The sequence below is a fragment of the Martes martes genome, assembly GCF_963455335.1.
Source record: "Martes martes genome assembly, chromosome: 3".
In the NCBI taxonomy this organism is placed as follows: Eukaryota; Metazoa; Chordata; class Mammalia; order Carnivora; family Mustelidae; genus Martes; species Martes martes.
In genome coordinates this window covers 630637-646692 of record NC_137890.1, presented here as the reverse complement: position 1 = coordinate 646692, position 16056 = coordinate 630637, and the positions used below count along the sequence as shown (strand labels likewise).

At 63.5% G+C, this 16056-nt stretch overlaps 1 protein-coding gene across 3 annotated transcripts; it reads right to left on the bottom strand.

Moving 5' to 3' along the window:
- Positions 1 to 820: 820 nt before the first annotated feature.
- ADPRHL1 (ADP-ribosylhydrolase like 1) lies at positions 821 to 15276 on the bottom strand. Of its 3 annotated transcripts, none has more exons than XM_080798865.1 (7): positions 14800 to 15276; positions 10539 to 10703; positions 7931 to 8056; positions 6023 to 6163; positions 3856 to 3983; positions 2493 to 2625; positions 821 to 1692 (listed from the first exon to the last, which is right to left on the bottom strand). In XM_080798865.1, the coding sequence occupies exons 1-7, from the start codon at positions 15107 to 15109 to the stop codon at positions 1535 to 1537; spliced, it is 1161 nt and encodes a 386-aa protein (XP_080654991.1). In that variant the 5' UTR covers positions 15110 to 15276; the 3' UTR covers positions 821 to 1534. The 3 variants fall into 3 exon arrangements, with proteins under 3 accessions (XP_080654991.1, XP_080654990.1, XP_080654992.1); XM_080798864.1 differs by having other exon boundaries at positions 1049 to 1692; positions 3856 to 4127; positions 14800 to 15094; XM_080798866.1 differs by having other exon boundaries at positions 1049 to 1692; positions 3856 to 3953; positions 14800 to 15094.
- Positions 15277 to 16056: the final 780 nt, after the last annotated feature.

Below are 16056 nucleotides of genomic sequence, written 5' to 3'. Positions count from 1 at the left end.
GTCGCCTCGGGAACGGGACAACTGAGTGACCTGAACCACAGTGCCCAAGAAAGTGTGGAGGCCAAAAGGACGGGGTCCCAAAATGCCAAAAGGGAGTGTGCGCGTGCGTGCGTGTTGAAACACTCCCGCAGGACACGCATGAGGCGGCTTCTGGGGCCACGTGAGTGGCCTGGGAGCGCGACCCCGACTGGGGGCCTCCGGCTCTCCGCAAGGCGCCCCGGGCTCACGGCTCCGGGAGGTCGGAGGCCGCGGGCATCACCTCTGTGGGAGCGTGGGTCAGACCCGCAGGGGTGAGCTCCCCTCACCACGCCGTGGCCTCGTCTTCAGCGTGTGCAAGTCTCTGCAGCAAGACGGGGACACGGTCTCCTCCTCTCAGGGGTCCTGGGAATTTGTGCTGTTTTGCCGGCGAGCCGCGAATAGACCCCCTTCCTGACGCTCAAGGACGGACTGGGGTCCCAGCCCCGGACGGGGCGTCCCCGGGCCGCCATGGTGGGCGAGCCCACTTACCTCCACGGGCCTGTGCTCCTGAGGCCTGGCGGGCGAGTCCCCAGCCCCGACCCGTGCGGCCCGGCTGAGGGGCCCCCTGCGCGCGGCTTCCTGCCTTTCCCCGGGGACAAAAAAGCGGCAGCGGCAGCAGGTGTTAGTCCGTGACTCGGAGACCTTCCTCGCCGGTGCCTCCCGGGTCTGTCGCCCACCAGCTGGCGCCAAGCCTTCGCGCCCTCCTGGGAAGCGAGGGGGTGACCCCGTGGGCCGCGGGGGCCCCTGAAGAGAGCGCCGCCACAGCCGGGCCGGCCCCGCCAAGCTGCCGAAGCGCCGTGTTAAGCGCGAGACGCCCCCGGCTTTTATTCACACCAGATGCTACTTCTGAAAGACCCTGTCGGACGCTGCCGTCGGCCGGAGCAGGTGCGCTCGTTCTCTGCGCTCGCGGTCAGGGACCCGGCCACGGCCAGCGGCTCTGCGTCCTTAGCGGCGAGCCCGGTGGAGCCTGCGGTGGCCCAGGCCGGGCCCGGCAGGCCGCGTGACAGCCGCAGACCACACCGAAGGAGATGCGGGGACGCATGCAGACCCTTTATTTCCCGGTTTTCTCAGGCACTCGTTCCAAAGGGGTTGGTTTTTAAGATCTAAGATCTAGTGTGATTAAAAACGCCGGCGGAGGTGAAGCGCGTGCTTCCGGCTGCCGCGCCCGAGGCCAGGAGCAGGCGAGGACGTGCACTTGGTCCGCACACGGCCGTCCTGGTTAGTGTGGTCGGCACCAGTGAGCGAGTAGCGTTAGTGGTGCACACAGTGAAACACCCCGACTGTCCCCGAGGCTGTTTGTGCTGCTGCGTTGGGAGGCCTGGGGCCTCTGGCGTGGGGCCAGTGATGTCCCGGGGCCGCGCGAGGGCAGGACAAATATCCTCGTAGGACAGACAGTGCATTTCATACGGCAGGTGGGGTTCTGACACTGGGGAGGGGAGGGTTAGATGTGATTCTGGCCGGGGAGGCGTGGCGCACACCCAGGGGGGCCGTGGGCCCCAGACAGCGGCGGGAGTCTTTACTTCTCCTCCGTGGACAGGCGGTACAGGGCCTCGCCCAGGCGTGCCAGCTCCTCCCTGTGCTCCAGGTCCTGGTATAGGCCCGCAGGAACCGCGTCCAGGCCGTGCAGCAGCCCGAACAGGCAGCCCGCAATGGTCCCCGTGGCCCCGCTCTCGCCTGGAACGAAAAACGCAGGTCCTCAGGGCCCCCGGGGTCGAGGCAGGCAGCCACGGCGCAGGGACCCAGCACTAGCCAGAGCCTGCCAGTCCCCCTTGCCAAGGGCCCGTGTCAGAGACCCTCTGGGCAGCTCCTCGGACCCGACCCCAGCTTTGCTCTAGGTGCACCGACCTGAGGGGTTTGCTGCCCCCTCCCACCCTCCCTCCTTGCACACCCGGACACGCGTGATTGTGTACGGATGCCCACGCTGTCCTGGGGGCCGGGTGCACCGGAGGCTGTTTGCGGGCGGCGCTGGCCCTCACCACCTCAGCCTTGGCACCAGGAACCGAGGGGCTCTGATGCCCATGGAGACTCTGTGCCCAGTGCGAGCTGGCGTTTGCCGGGAATCCCCTCGTTTCACACCCACAGGAGAGAGTGGGCATCGGGGGGCGGGGAGATCCCGCGCAGCCTCGGGACCGTGATGGCTGCCCCTGCAAAGCTCAAACCGCGGCCGCTGATGCAAATCCCCACAGAACCCTGTGTGGCCGCAGGGTCAGCAGAACCACGTGGGGCTGTCGTAGCAGGACCCCCACTCGTAGCCCAGTGGCCTTGGAGGAGAGGGGCACGCACCCCGTCTTCCCCAAAAGCCCTTTCCTCCTGAGCTCAGGAAAACGGCCACGTGAGGTGGCACCCACCCAGAGAGGGACACACATTCTGGAGGGCAGGAGGCCGGGCCCTTGGTGACCCTGGGGGGACACTTTGGGGTGAGAACAGGGTGCTGGTCACCCAGAACCCAAGACCATTAAAGAAGGCAGTCCCACCTCCGTGACACATGGCCCGGTGGCAGAGCTCCGTCCAGCTGTTCCCAGCTCCGAGGAGAGCATCGTAGGCAATCATGGGGGCATCGTGGCCCCGCCGGCCCCCTCGGCCTTCCGAGCTCCATTTCCGGTACGCCTGAAGGAAGGGTGGGGTCAGGGTCACGCCACGGCAAACCAGTGTTGGCTGGAGCACGAGCTCCCAGGTCCTCCAGGACACGGGTGTTTACCTACGGGCTATGCACTTATGGGGCGCCACGTGTATGCCAGGCACTGCCCCAGGGCTGGGCTGACCGTGCACAGGAAAGACCCACCTCTGGAGGTTCCCACGGATGCAGGCCTTCCCGTGACAAAGCAGCCTGGCCACGAGGTGGGGCAGCTGCCAAGTCCATGGTGACAGAGCCCACGCGGCCCTCGTCTGAGCAGAGCATGGGCCCAGCGGGCGCCAAGGCCCCGAGGCAGGGACGGGTGGGGGTTCCGCATGAAGCCCCGTGGGGTGTGCCGCACGTGGTCAGGCTGGCGAGAGCAGGGGGCAGGCAGGGGCGGGGGGACATGGGGTGTCGCAGCCCCGTGCCCTGGGGACCGTGAGCCTTCATCTGGGGTAGCCGCACCATCTGTAGGACTGCCCACCGGGGCCTTCCTACATCCAGGCGAGGTTCACGGGGGCACACAGAGGGGCGGTAAGGAGCACCCGAGTAGGAAGGGTGGCCCTCCCTCTTCCCTGACCCCGTCCTGACCCCGTCCTGACACCTGGAATGCAGACGTGCTACCTGGGGCTGGGGCAGCCGGCTGGGACCACAGGGGGGCCCTCGGCAGGCAGAGGGGCCGCCCACAGGTGTGCTCAGCACCTGACCGCAAGGGGCTTCAGCTCAGCTTTGGGATCCCTGGACATATGGACGACACGTGCGCATCTTGGCCGCACTGCAGTGACCCGGGGCTCTCCCTCACGCTACCACCCCCGATGCCGACGGCGTCAGCCAGCTGGGGCATTTGCAGCACGAGGAAGGGTGATAGCGAGCACAGCCTTGTTCATCAGCCTCAACTTGAAGTCGTAACCCCAGAGAACACGAAGGGGAACAGAACGTCTTTAACAATCCTATTTTCAAATTTTCTAGCACATACCGTGCTTTTAGTGAGAGAAGGTGGAAAGATGAACTTTTATCTGTTTCAAACATGCTTCCTCCAGGACGGTCTCCAACATACACCGCCCGCCCCCCACCCGCCACGGCTGCTCTGGGCCCGTCGTTGCTGCGAGGGGAGCCTCCCCGGCCAGGCTCCACACGGAGCTGGAACACAGCCCGGCTGCAGCGGCCCCTCGGCGGGGACCCCGGCCATGGCCGTCCCCACCCCTGGACACGGCCAGACTTACCTTGTCCCTCTCCTCCGCGTCATAGCGGTCGGGGAAGACGGCTTTGCTCCCCGCGTCGTCACTGATCTTTCTCTCCTCCAAGTAAAACTGCCACTTAGCTTCAAAGTAAAACCAGTGCTCCTGGTACTCTACAGAGAGAGCAGGTGCGCTGTGCTGAGGGCCCCCGGCTGGCCGTGGGGGCGGGGCGGGCGGCCGGAGGTGGAGGCCTGAGCCCACCCCGGCCACGGCTCCTTGGCTCCTGCTGGCGTCCGTCCGCCGCCGCTTTGACACCACTGCGAAGAAGGTGGAGACGAGGGACCAAGCGACCCCAAGGCCCAGCCCGCGGTCCTGAGACTGTTCTCCCGTGTGTTCTGAGGCTGTACCCCTGCCCTGACACATGCAGCCGGGGCACAGGTGCCGACAGGTGAGCCCCTGGGCGTCCCTCTGGTGGGCGGCTGACACCGCGGTGCTCCTCACCAGCTCGGGGAGCCTCCTGGCTTAGGGGGCACAGCCGACACCCGCGGGATGGGGGACGGCTCGGAGGCACAGATAGGCCCCAGGACAGGTGTTGGTGGGGCTTCGGGTCCTGAGGGATCCGTAGGCTCCCGGGAGAGCTGGCCGGAGTCTGCTTTACAAAACTAACAGCAAAGCCACCGAAGGCTGGGGCAAGGTGACAGGGCCAGACAGGAAGGCCCCAAGGAGACCTGGGCTCGGCCCACGTGTGGCCACTTCTCTCCTGGCCGCCGGGCAGCAAGTCTGGGGACGGACATCCAAGCAGAAAGATGGGGAACCGAGTTGCTGTTGTCTGCACTGCCCACGGGCTTTGTCACCACTAAGCAGAAAGCCCTGCAACACGATTTTCTCCAGACGATTTTGGGTTTCTACTGAAAAGGGTGTGTGTCCTAGAGGGTCATAAAACTCTAGGTTGAACACATTTAAAATTAAACAGAAAGAACCAAGTCCTCCCCGTTCCTGTCCAGGAGCGCCCCTGACGGCTGCTCTGCGGGAAAGCCTGGGGAGCTCTGGGGACTGTCCCCCATGCAGCGGGAACGCACCGCGTGGCCCGCACTCAGCCTCATTGATCTGTCTCTCCCTGGGGAAGGACGCGGCCCCAGGCAGCCTCGCCACTGCAGAGAGCCCGGGCTAAGAGTGACTCAAGCCAGGCAGAATAAGTGTGGAGCTCTGTCCTGTGATGAGGGTTATAGGGGACACTTCAGTTCACGGTGGACAAGAGGTTCTCTGCTTCCCTTCGGAATGGGCCGGTGGGCAAGTTTCCCAGCACTACGAGCCGGCAGAAGCAGAGGCAAAGCTCTCCTGGCCACGTTGGTCTGGAAGCTTCTCCAGACGCATTTATAATGAGTCCCCATTTGTCAAGGGTGACAGAGACTCATGGGTTTCCTGTCCCAAGACCTTGGCCTCGGGCAGCCCAGAAGACCACAGGCTTGCTCCTGCTCCCACGCCCCGCGCGCTCTGCCCCGGGGCAAACGGGGACAACTTCAGAACACCCGCACGGAGCTCCGGTCCCTCCCAGAGGGAGAGAGCCCTGCGCGGGGTTGGCCGCCCGAGGGGAAGCCGTGGGCTTCCTGGCCCTGCACCTGCTTCTCCGTCTGGTCCGTCAGGTGCTGTTTGCCCAACGCCAGCGACACCGAGATCCCTAGAGCCTCTGCCGGGCAAGCCAGTGGACACCACACGGGCAGCCAAGGGGGGGTGTCTTTTGACCACGGGTTTGGGTAACTGGGACAGACAGACATTTCTGGGTGTATATGTTACCAGCGGGCACAGATACCCGTCTGGGCTCTGGGTCCGGCCGTCCGTAAGCTTCAGGAGCAGTGTGGACGTCGGTGTGGGCGTCCCTCGTCCCGGGGGACGGGCTACTTTGGGACCATCCGGAATGCCGAAGCCCGGCGTACACCCCTCTCGTCTCTCTGGCTGCTGTCAGACAGCAGGACGGCTGGGGTCGGGGTGTGGAGCTCCAACTGCCCAACTGCGCCGGGTCTCCTGGCTACAGGGGTCCCCTGGGCAGGTGTCGCCCTCTGCCAGGGGCGCCTCGGCCCGCTTGTTAGGGTCAGCCCTCCGTCTCACTGTGGGGCGGGCCAACCCCGAGCTGTCTGGGAACCTGGTATGAATGTGCCCTGAGTGTGCATCCGGCCAGCCTGATGGAGAGGGACAGGAAAGGGGCCGGGCTCACCTGCCAGGTGCCGGATGGTCTTTTTACAGTACTCCTCGGCCAGCGGGACTGTCCGCACCATGTCCCTGCCCCACTGCTCCAGCGGCTTGCCCTGCGCAGCATACGACGCAAACAGGGCTGTGCACAGGGACCCGAGGAAGCCTGCGGGGCAGAGGGCAGAACAACAGAACAACCATGGCTCTGGGCTCGGTGTCCTGGGCCGTGGCTCCGGGCACGCTGGCCTTTCGTCTCCTGCACGAAGGGCTGTGGTGGGGACACAGGAGTGCCCGCCAGGCCTGCCCGAAGCTCACGGAAAGGACAACCACACAGAGAGGGGCACGGCCGTCTCAGAGCTGCCCTTGGGGGCTCACTGGCCGCTCTGGGAGGCACTGCTGCGGGCTGGGAGTCAGTGTCCGGTTCTCAGACCTGTCACCATCCTGACCCCCTGCCATGATCCCGTGCCCCCACCCCGGGGTATCCAGCATCCAGGCCGCACACGGCAATCCGACTGCGACACCTGCAGGCAGCAGTGTTCCCAACACTGGACAGGAGCCCCCTGCCTTCTCGGTGTTGCCCACATGCCATCGAACCCTCTGCGTCTCATCGGGGCTTTCATCAGAAACACACTGTGTGACACTTTTCTTTCATACGAGCGGACAGTCCACCAGCCAATGTTGTAGAGGTCGGGGTTGCGGACCCGGAGTCCTGTGGACCTCGGACTGTTGGCAGACGCTCGGCCCTGTCAACGCCTGGAGGCTTCCGGGGCTAAGCCCGCCTTCACCTGCACCACGAGCCAGCAGGCGCTCAGCACCGAGCCCTCCCCAGCCGGCCGGGGTGCCGCCAGCCGGCCGGGGTGCCGCCAGCCGCTCCAAATGTCTGCCTGCCGTGAGCGCCCCACGCGGGTGCTGCCAGGAGGGCACAGTGTGGCCACACCAGCTACAGTAACATTGAAAGTGGCCTGGAGGAGACGCCTGGGGGGCTCAGTGGGTGAAGCGTCTGCCTTCAGCTCAGGTCATGATCTCGGGGTCGTGGGATCGAGCCCCGCATCGGGGTTCCTGCTCAGCGGGGAGCCTGCTTCTCCCTCTGCCTCTCCCTGTTCACGCGTCCGCTCTCTCTCTCTCTCAAGTAAATGAATAGTCTTTTGGGAAAAAAGAAAGTGGCCTTGAAAGAGGGAACAGTCTTAGGACAGCGGCGGGCTGGGAGGGCGCGTCCCCCCGCCCTGATTCACGGGTGGTTACAGGTTTGCAAGTTTCACGTCATTCTTTTTTTTTTTTTAATGTATTTACTTGACAGAGACACAGCGAGAAGGAACACAAGCAGGGGAGTGGGAGAGGGGGAAGCGGGCTCCCCGCCGATCAGGGGCCTGATGAGGGGCTTAATCCCAGGACCCCGGGATCCTGATGCGAGCTGAAGGCAGACATTTAACGACTGAGCCACTCAGGTGCCCACATCATTCTTTCTTAAACTTAGGAGCCAACAGCCCTTCTAGGTCATGACTCACGGTCGCGCTGGGGCCCCTCCTGCCCTTGTGCTGTGTGACGGACAGACGGTGGGAAACTCCGGGAGCAGCCGGCGTCACGGCTCCAGGAGGACAAGCCCAGAGCTCGGGGCTCCATGCTCGTGTGCAAGCTGGCCCGGCTCGCAGAGCCACAGTCATCCCCGCGACAGGGGGGGAAACAGAGGCACGGCTGGGGACGGGCGCAGCACTCAGCAGAAGACGCCCGACCTATGTGACACGAAGAGTGTGCCCGAGACGCCAGCCCGAGCCCAGCTTCCTTTCCCTTCCCCCCGGCACACACGGCGCCACACCTGCCGGGCTCCCCCTCTCCAGAGTTGCCACGTTCAACGCCAAGCCGGCTCTTGGGTCGACCACAGAGCGTACGCAGTGTGCGCGGCCGACAGGCAAGCGAACCCCGGGGGCGGCGTCACCTGTGGGGTGGTTGTGAGTCATCCTGCCGCACTCGACGCTCACTTCCACCAGCGTCTCCAGGCGCTCCGGCTTCCAGTACCGCATGCCGATGCACATGGCTTTGGTGGCGGCTCCGAACCCTGACCCTGGGAGGAACACACAGTACACCCAGTTTCAGACTTTGCTCCGAGAACCCCGCCTCTGGCAGCCGGACTTCCACGAGTGACCGGACACACACACACGCTTAGGGAGCACCGATCCCAGTGTCATGAAGGGAGTGGAAAACAAGCCCACGGCCCAAGCTCCTGACGACGAACAGAGAGGAAGTGGACGGCAAAGCTTCCCCATGTTGGAAGGTTGCTCCGGCATCGGACACAGAATTCTGGGTGGCTCGGGACGCACTCCAGCGCGCTCTCCCGGGAAGACGTTGGGCACAGACCCGCAGAGACTGTGTGCCGTAGCCGGACACATTTGCTCACTGTGAAGACAGCTCCGCTGAGTGGGACCTGCCGCGGAGTGAGGGCGCCATCCCAGGGTCCCAGGGTCCCAGGGTCCCGGGGTGTGACGACCAGCCACCGCACTGCCCTCCCGCCCGCTGACGGACGCCTGGGCCATTTCCCCGGGGGCTGATGGCGACAACAGCACCGTGAACTCTCCTAACCAAACCTTCGTCCCGACACACGCTTTCTTTTCTCGGGGGCGGACGCCTCGGACGGACCGTTCCGCTCCTCCGAGCAATGAGTGGTCACCTCGGAAGGAGCTGGGTGGTCGCGTCCTACGTCTCCCCGACGGGCCTCACGGTCAGCCTTTCCACATCCTCACCGACACCTGTCGTTTCCTGACCTAGTTCCAGCCATCCTGACTGTGATTCGGGTTTCCCCGACGCCGAGGGCCGTGGAGCGATTGTTCACGTGTCTGTTGGCGTCTGAAGTCTCCCCGGGGGGGCGACTGCTCCTGTCTCCCGCGACTGTTTCTTCAGGTCGTTTCTTTGTTGCCCTTTACTCTACCAGGGACCCTGTCACAGGCACAGGAGGTCACTGTAAGGCGCCTGTGCTTTTTTCCTCTTTTCGGATTCTTTTTTCTCTGTGTCCCGCTCTGGGTTGTTTCTACTGCTGTGCCTTCAGACTCACTAAGTTTTTCTTCTGAAAAATATTTCACCTAGTGCATTTGAAACTCAGACGTTGTAATGTTTTTCTGGAAATGTGATTTGTGTACATCCGTGTCCTTACCTAACTTTTTCAGCCTGTGGGACACCTACAACTTCACACCAGTTCCACGACTCGAACAGCTGCCTCAGGCTTCGTGGCTTCTGGTTATGGATTTTTCTCTCCATTATAGGTTATGTTTCTTCTTTCATGCCAGTAACATGATTAGATGCCAACCTCAGTAGAAGCCCAGAGTGGGGTCTGTCCCCAGTATAAGCCCAGAGTGGGGTTCGTCCCCAGTATAAGTCCAGATGGGGGGACCCGTCCCCAGTGTAAGCCCAGACGGGGCGACCCGTCCTCAGTATAAACCCAGAGTGGGGTCTGTCCCCAGTATAAGCCCAGAGTGGGGTCCGTCCCCAGTATAAGCCCAGACAGGGGGACCGTCCTCAGTATAAGCCCAGATGGGGGGACCCGTCCCCAATATAAGCCCAGAGTGGGGGACTGTCCTCAGTATAAGCCCAGAGTGGGGTCCATCCCCTATGCATAAACCCAGACAGGGGGACCCGTCCTCAGTATAAGCCCAGATGGGGGGACCCGTCCCCAGTATAAGCCCAGAGTAGGGTCTGTCCCCAGTATAAGCCCAGAGTGGGGTCCGTCCCCATTATAAGCCCAGAGTGGGGGACCGTCCTCAGTATAAGCCCAGAGTGGGGTCCGTCCCCAGTATAAACCCAGACAGGGGGACCTGTCCTCAGTATAAGCCCAGATGGGGGGACCCGTCCCCAATATAAGCCCAGAGTGGGGGACTGTCCTCAGTATAAGCCCAGATGGGGGGACCCGTCCCCAATATAAGCCCAGAGTGGGGGACTGTCCTCAGTATAAGCCCAGAGTGGGGTCCGTCCCCTATGTATAAACCCAGACAGGGGGACCCGTCCTCAGTATAAGCCCAGATGGGGGGGACCCGTCCCCAGTATAAGCCCAGAGTAGGGTCTGTCCCCAGTATAAACCCAGCCGGTGGTCTGTCCTCAGTATAAACCCAGCCGGGGGCATCTGTCCTCAGTATAAACCCAGAGTGGGGTCTGTCCCCAGTATAAACCCAAAGGGGCACATTTGTTCTCTATAAACCTGGCGGGGCAGGCCCAGGACCCAGGAGCCGGTGCTGTGGAGGCAGAGATATGGTCACGTAAATATGGCCCCGCTGAACACATCAGAGCATCCTGGGGACAGACCACATGCTGCTAGTACATGTTTTCCTGACTTTGGCGAAATACAAACTTAAAGGGAAAGCAGTCGAGAGCGTTCCTTAAGATGAACCCAGGGTTTGTGTGGACGGACGCCCGGGTGTCAGCCGCGGCACAGGGGAGCCCCAGCCGTCCCCCTGTGCTGCGCAAACCTGCGGTGCTGCTGGTTAGTGGATGGCACACGGGTTAGTGTCCAGGCTGCCGTCCCGCATGCGCTTTACGGGGAGAAGAAAGCGCTCCCTGACCCTTCTCGTTGAAAGGTGTGTGCCAGGCGAGGAGGTAGTTGTCTGGCTTCAGCTGCGAGCAGCCTTCCAGGGTGGCCGGGTCCGCCCAATGTTCCGGAAGCTTCTCGAGGACTTCCACGTAGCGCCTCACCATCTCCCGGTACAGGTCGTCCAGGCACCAGTAGTCTGGGAAGGAAAGCATAGGAGGACAGGGTCAGACTGAGCAGGAAGGGCAGCGGCCTGTGAGCTGCAGGGCAGCAGGGACGAGGCCGGTGGCAGTCAGCTTCGTGGCCCCACGTGCGTGGAAGAGGAGGAAGCTTCCGGCGACCTACTGCCCACAGTCGTGGCTCCCTGGGGACGTGTAGCCTGCACACGGTTCACTCTGGCTACACAGCAGAGTCCAGACGAAACCCCCAGTTCTACCCACCTGAGGACTGGCCCGGAATCTGCCCGTTCCCTGGGCTTCTGCGAGCCCGTGTCCCCGTGCAGGGGGCTGAGCCTCTGCACTCCGTCGGCTTCTCCCTCCTGTGAAGCAGCCCGGTGCGGCCCCAGCTTGTCCCAAACGGCCCCCAGTGTGTGAGGGCATCCCTCGAGGATGGCGGACGGGGAGGCAGGGTAGCTAATGTGCTGCCCAGCAGCTGTCGGGGGGCCGTTGCCCCCGGACGGTTGCAGGTGCCCCCCCAGCACCACCAGCTTGTCTTGTTGGGTCACGGGGAAGGCTCCGTGGGTTATGCGACCTGCCCGAGCCCAGAGATGATGGTAACCGGAGGTCGAGGGCAAGGTCGGAGCATTGCTGTCATTAAAAGCCCAGCGTGGTGGGTAGAGGCCACCGAGCTCCAAATGTGGGGTCCAGTTTGCCTGTTCCATCAGAGAGCAGGGCGGGGTGGCGGAGAGGCCGCTGTGCCAGGCCAGCTGGGCAGGGGGAGGTGCCAATGGGACTTTCACAGCTACCAACAGACTCATTCTGTACCCAAATTGCATTTCCGCCCCTCTCCTGGGTGCATACCCCAACTTTGGGTGGTGTGGGGGAGGGGAGGAGAGCAGGAGGGACCCTGTCCCCCTCTTGGTCACCCCAGGGGCGAGGGAGTCAGGGGCACTTGCCAAGCCCCTCCCTGCTCCGGGACGGAAGCTCCTGCCACCCTCAGGGCCGGTGCCCGCGCGCCCTGGAGTTGTGGTTCTGAGGCAGGACCTGGTCCTCAGTCCTCCTGCCCCCAACTGCACACGGCGGGCGGCCCGTGGGACGCGCCATGAAGGCCGGAGTCGGCGGGGGGGCGGGGGGTAGAGAGTATGTGGCTGGCTGGGTTGGGGCTGGGGAGTGGGCTTCGCGGGGCACATGGCTGCTGGGGTCGTCCAGACGACCTCCCTGACAAACAAACGGCCTTTCTCAGCTCGATCTGGGGTTAGAGAGCCGCCGTCCAGCATCAGATCATTCATTCTACTCTGGAGTCACATCCTTCTGAAGGAAAAAAACACCCTCCTTAAAAACAAAATAGCAACAGACAGTCTTGTGTTTCAGGTTAGAAACCGAACCAGAAACAGGTTTTCCGGAGCCACCGTGCCGCCCTCGGCGGACTCTCGCCACCTTGTGACATGGCCTTTGGGCTCACCCTTCTCCGCCGTCCCAGCCTGTCTCTGCAGAGACAAGTCCACTCACGAAACCCCTGTACGTCTCCCAGCCCACGTCCCCATGAAGACGACAGAATGCCCACAGCAAGTCGCTTTGTAGTAAAAATGTCAGCTTTTCAAAACGCTGTTACCATCAGGGAGCCAGCGATGGAGGAGGCAGAGAGCGGGGTCCGCACAGGCTGGGTGCGCTCACGCGTGGGCCAGGCCCCACGTCCCCCTGCGGGTACACACACGCCCGCGACACCTGCTGTGGTCCCCGGTGGGCTCACGCCCCCGTTCCTCCTGTGCGGCCGTGGCCGTTGGAGCAGCTGACCCTCAGACCAAGACACTGAGAAAGATGGGTGTTAGCTACCCTGCCATGAGCCATCGTCCCCTAATAATTTATTACGTGCCCGGTGCCCGCGCTGCCCCACCTCGTCTCACGTAAGCCTGTGACGGAGGCGTCGTCGTCCCGAAGGGCAGGAGGGAAACCAGGCTCGCCGGTTTGAGGGCCGGGAGCGGCAGGCCCCAGGGCCCCCGAGGCACCCCTGGGCGGCGGGCACAGGGCCACACACACAAGGCAGCTTTGGTGAGTGCGTGCCGTGAGCCTGCCGGCGCGCTGTGGACACTGGATCGCCCACCCGGCCTGCGGGGAACGGGACGCTGCGTCCAGGGCCAGGACTGACCTCATCCAGTTCCGCACATTCCAGAGACACGGCCCAAAGGAGCGGGTCACACGGGCCGTCTGTGACCCTGCGTCTCCCTCACAACAGGACCCTGCGGCCCCACAGCGCGGAATGGCGGGACGCACTTGAAAATGCCAACCCGTGGTCCCCCTTTGTGAAGGTCTGCGGGTCTTTGGGGAAAGTGGTGAAGAATTACCATCCATCGGGGTCCTTGAGGTCCCTGTGCGGCCGGTGGCTGCAGGCCGTCGGGATGGCGTGAGGAACTTGTGGTTGGAAGCAAGTTACCTGGTCCCGTCCCTGCTCAGACACTCACGTGGCTGTGGGGCCCTTGGGCAAGTTACCTGACCTCTCTGTGTCCGTTCCTCTTCTGTAGAGCAGTGATGATGACGTCAACCTTCGGGGTGATGTGAGGGTCAGAGGGTGACACGGGCGGGGTCAGCACACACCACGCAGCACTCAGCGCCATGTTGGGGCTGGCGGGGCCCGTGGACGGGCCTCAGAGGCTCCATTTTGGCTACAATTTGCTATTTTTTTTATTTTTTTTTTCAATTTGCTATTTTTTTTAATAAAGATTTTATTTATTTCACAAAGACAGGGCACAAGCAGGAAGAGTGGGAGAGGGGGGAGCAGACTCCCCGCTGAGCAGGGAGCCCGACCCGGCTCGATCCCTGGACCCTGGGATCATGACCTGAGCCAAAGGCAGAGGCTTAACCCACTGAGCCATCCAGGAGCCCCACAGTTTGCTACTTATTGATAAAAGATCCAGCTGTTAGACAACTAAATTTAAATAAATTTCCCCTCAGATTTTTGGTGACTTGAAGAAGAACAACGCGGCAGTTTGCGGAGGTTCCGGGTCGGGCGCTCTTCTCCAGCGACCCCTCCAGACCGGCAGGCCAGGCGGTGCTGGGCACGCAGCAGCCCCCCCCCCCCCCGGTGCCCTCCACCCCACCCTCCATTTCACAGCGGGCCGAGCTTGCCGTTTCTGTCAAGGGGGCTCAGTCTAATCTCCGAGAGCCCGGCCGGTGGCCGGTCCGCGGGGGCTGCGGACGCAGCCCTCATGAGAGACAGGGGCAGTGCCGAGAGGACACGGGGACCGTGCGGGGCGGCCGCAGGCGCCGTGGAGGGAGCGGCGTTTGGGAGCAAGGCCCGGCCCGGGGGCAGGGGCTGGGCTCGGCACAGCTTCCCGGAGACGGTGGGCGTCCTGCTCCGGGTCAGCCCGGGAACAGACGCCGGTGACACCGGACGTCCCAGCCGTGCAGACTCGGGGAGGTCCCCCCCCCTTCGGCGCCCCTGAGCTATCTTATCTGTGCGGCTCCAGGCCTCGCCCGGGCTATTTTGGAACCCGCGGCGGACGGCATTCCTGCCCGGTGAGCGCAGAGCTAAGCTGGGCGAGCCCCCGGCACGGGGCCCGAGGCCTCCTCGCCTCTCTGCCGCCCGACTTGCACCCTGTTAGCCGGAACCGGCCGGGAGCTGCGCTCACCCCCCACTGCTTCCCTGAAAGTCGTGCAGACACGCGCCCCCGTCCACCTGCTGCCCGGAGAACACGTCATGTCCCCGGCCCCCAGCGGCCAAACTCACCCGTCGCCTCCGGCCATTTAGGCAGATATCTGAGTCCTATTTTGGGAGATGGCGTTTAGACTCAAACTCTTTGGGATTGTAAGTAATCCCCAAACAATGTTATCTTAATGGGCCCAAATTTCAAATGGGCTTATTGACTCTTTCGGAGTAAAACCGGAGGGGACTGCCTACAGCGAGAAGCCGGACCCTCGCGCAAAACAGCCTGAAGCGAGACACTCAGTTGGTTTAACTCCGGAGACACGTTTACAGACGTGAACCCAGAGTCAGATTTCAGAGGCCGACGGCGGACACGCAGAGCGACACGACCTGGGGAGGTGGCGAGAAGGGGTGCTGGTGGCGGAGGTTGGGGGTTGTTGCGGTGGAGACGCCCGGCGCCCGCAGGACTGCGGCTGAGGGCAGGGTGGCCGGCTTACCCGTGGTCAAGGCCCCGGCTGTCGTCAGGTGCATGATGGTGTTGTCACTCACTGGCCACGTCTCCGGGGAGAGGGGCTGCTGGTCCAGGCTCCCGCTTGTCTGCAGCCCCTCCTGGACCTTCCTGCCGGAGGCACTGTTGTCCTTGTGGGCATTTTTGTGCCCGAGCGCGTCCCCCACGGCCCCCAGCAGCATCGCAGCCTTGAACTTCTCCATCGCGGAGGCCGCTCCTCTGGCCGTCCGGCCGCCCCACGCCCAGCCTTTGTGCTTCACGGCCGTGGCCTTCAGAGCGCCCCCCGCCCCGCCCCCCATTGTGGCCGCAGCGCGGCTGGGAGGAGCCCTGAATGGCCAGGCACGCCCCTTCCGCCTCAGCAGGTGGCACCAATGAGAACCTCTCCAGCCCCCACTGCTCCGGGCGGGCGCCTGTGAGGAGCCCTGTGGTCACAGCCCTCCCTTCGGAGTCAGCAGGGCACTAGCTCTGAGCCGTGACAGCTGCAGCCGCCTCCCCACGGAGCGACGACTCTCTCCGCGCTGAGCCGGAGCCAGCCGTGGAGTCCCCAGCGCGGTGCCTCGGGCACGCCGGGCTCGGGCTCGGGCTGGCGGCCGCCCGCTCTGTGCACCTGCTCCTGTGGGCCCTGCCCCCACAGCCTGGTCTTTTCTCGCATTTCAGGGAAATGGAATCGTGGACTCTGTGGCCTGACGGCATCACGTCGCGTTCCATTCTTTCCACGCACGGTTTCACTTTTTGGAAAACTGTTTTGATGACACAGTGTTTGTCAGAAAACCTAGGGAATGTGCAGGCCAAGGAGAGAAGTGCCTGGCGCGTCTGTGGGTGCAGGTCTCGCTCTCGGCTCTTGCGCGGCGGCCGGCAGGCTGTCCCGCGGCCGGGCTCCGGACCCCAGCCTGCGCGCAGACGTGCCCAGGTCCGAGGGGCGGACGCACTACGTGAGGGGAGGCTGCGTGCGAGTGTGCGAACCAGGCCCTGGGGTTGAAACCAGAAGTTCAGAAGCAGTGTCCCCGCCCGCCGCTGTCCCCTGGGGCCGGGTCAGTCGTCAGGCCGGACGTGGGACCCAGCAGCCTTGGATCCAAGGAGCGTGTCTGAGAACCAGAGCATTCCTTCCATTAACAAGACGCTGAGCCGCACCTGAGCCCGGGGACTGTTCAGTCCACACCTGGGACCCGGGAGGCTGTGGAGTATCCTTCCAGCAAGCAGGGTCCTGGGGGGTGAAGCGCTCCCTGCCCAGCGGGACCAGACACCC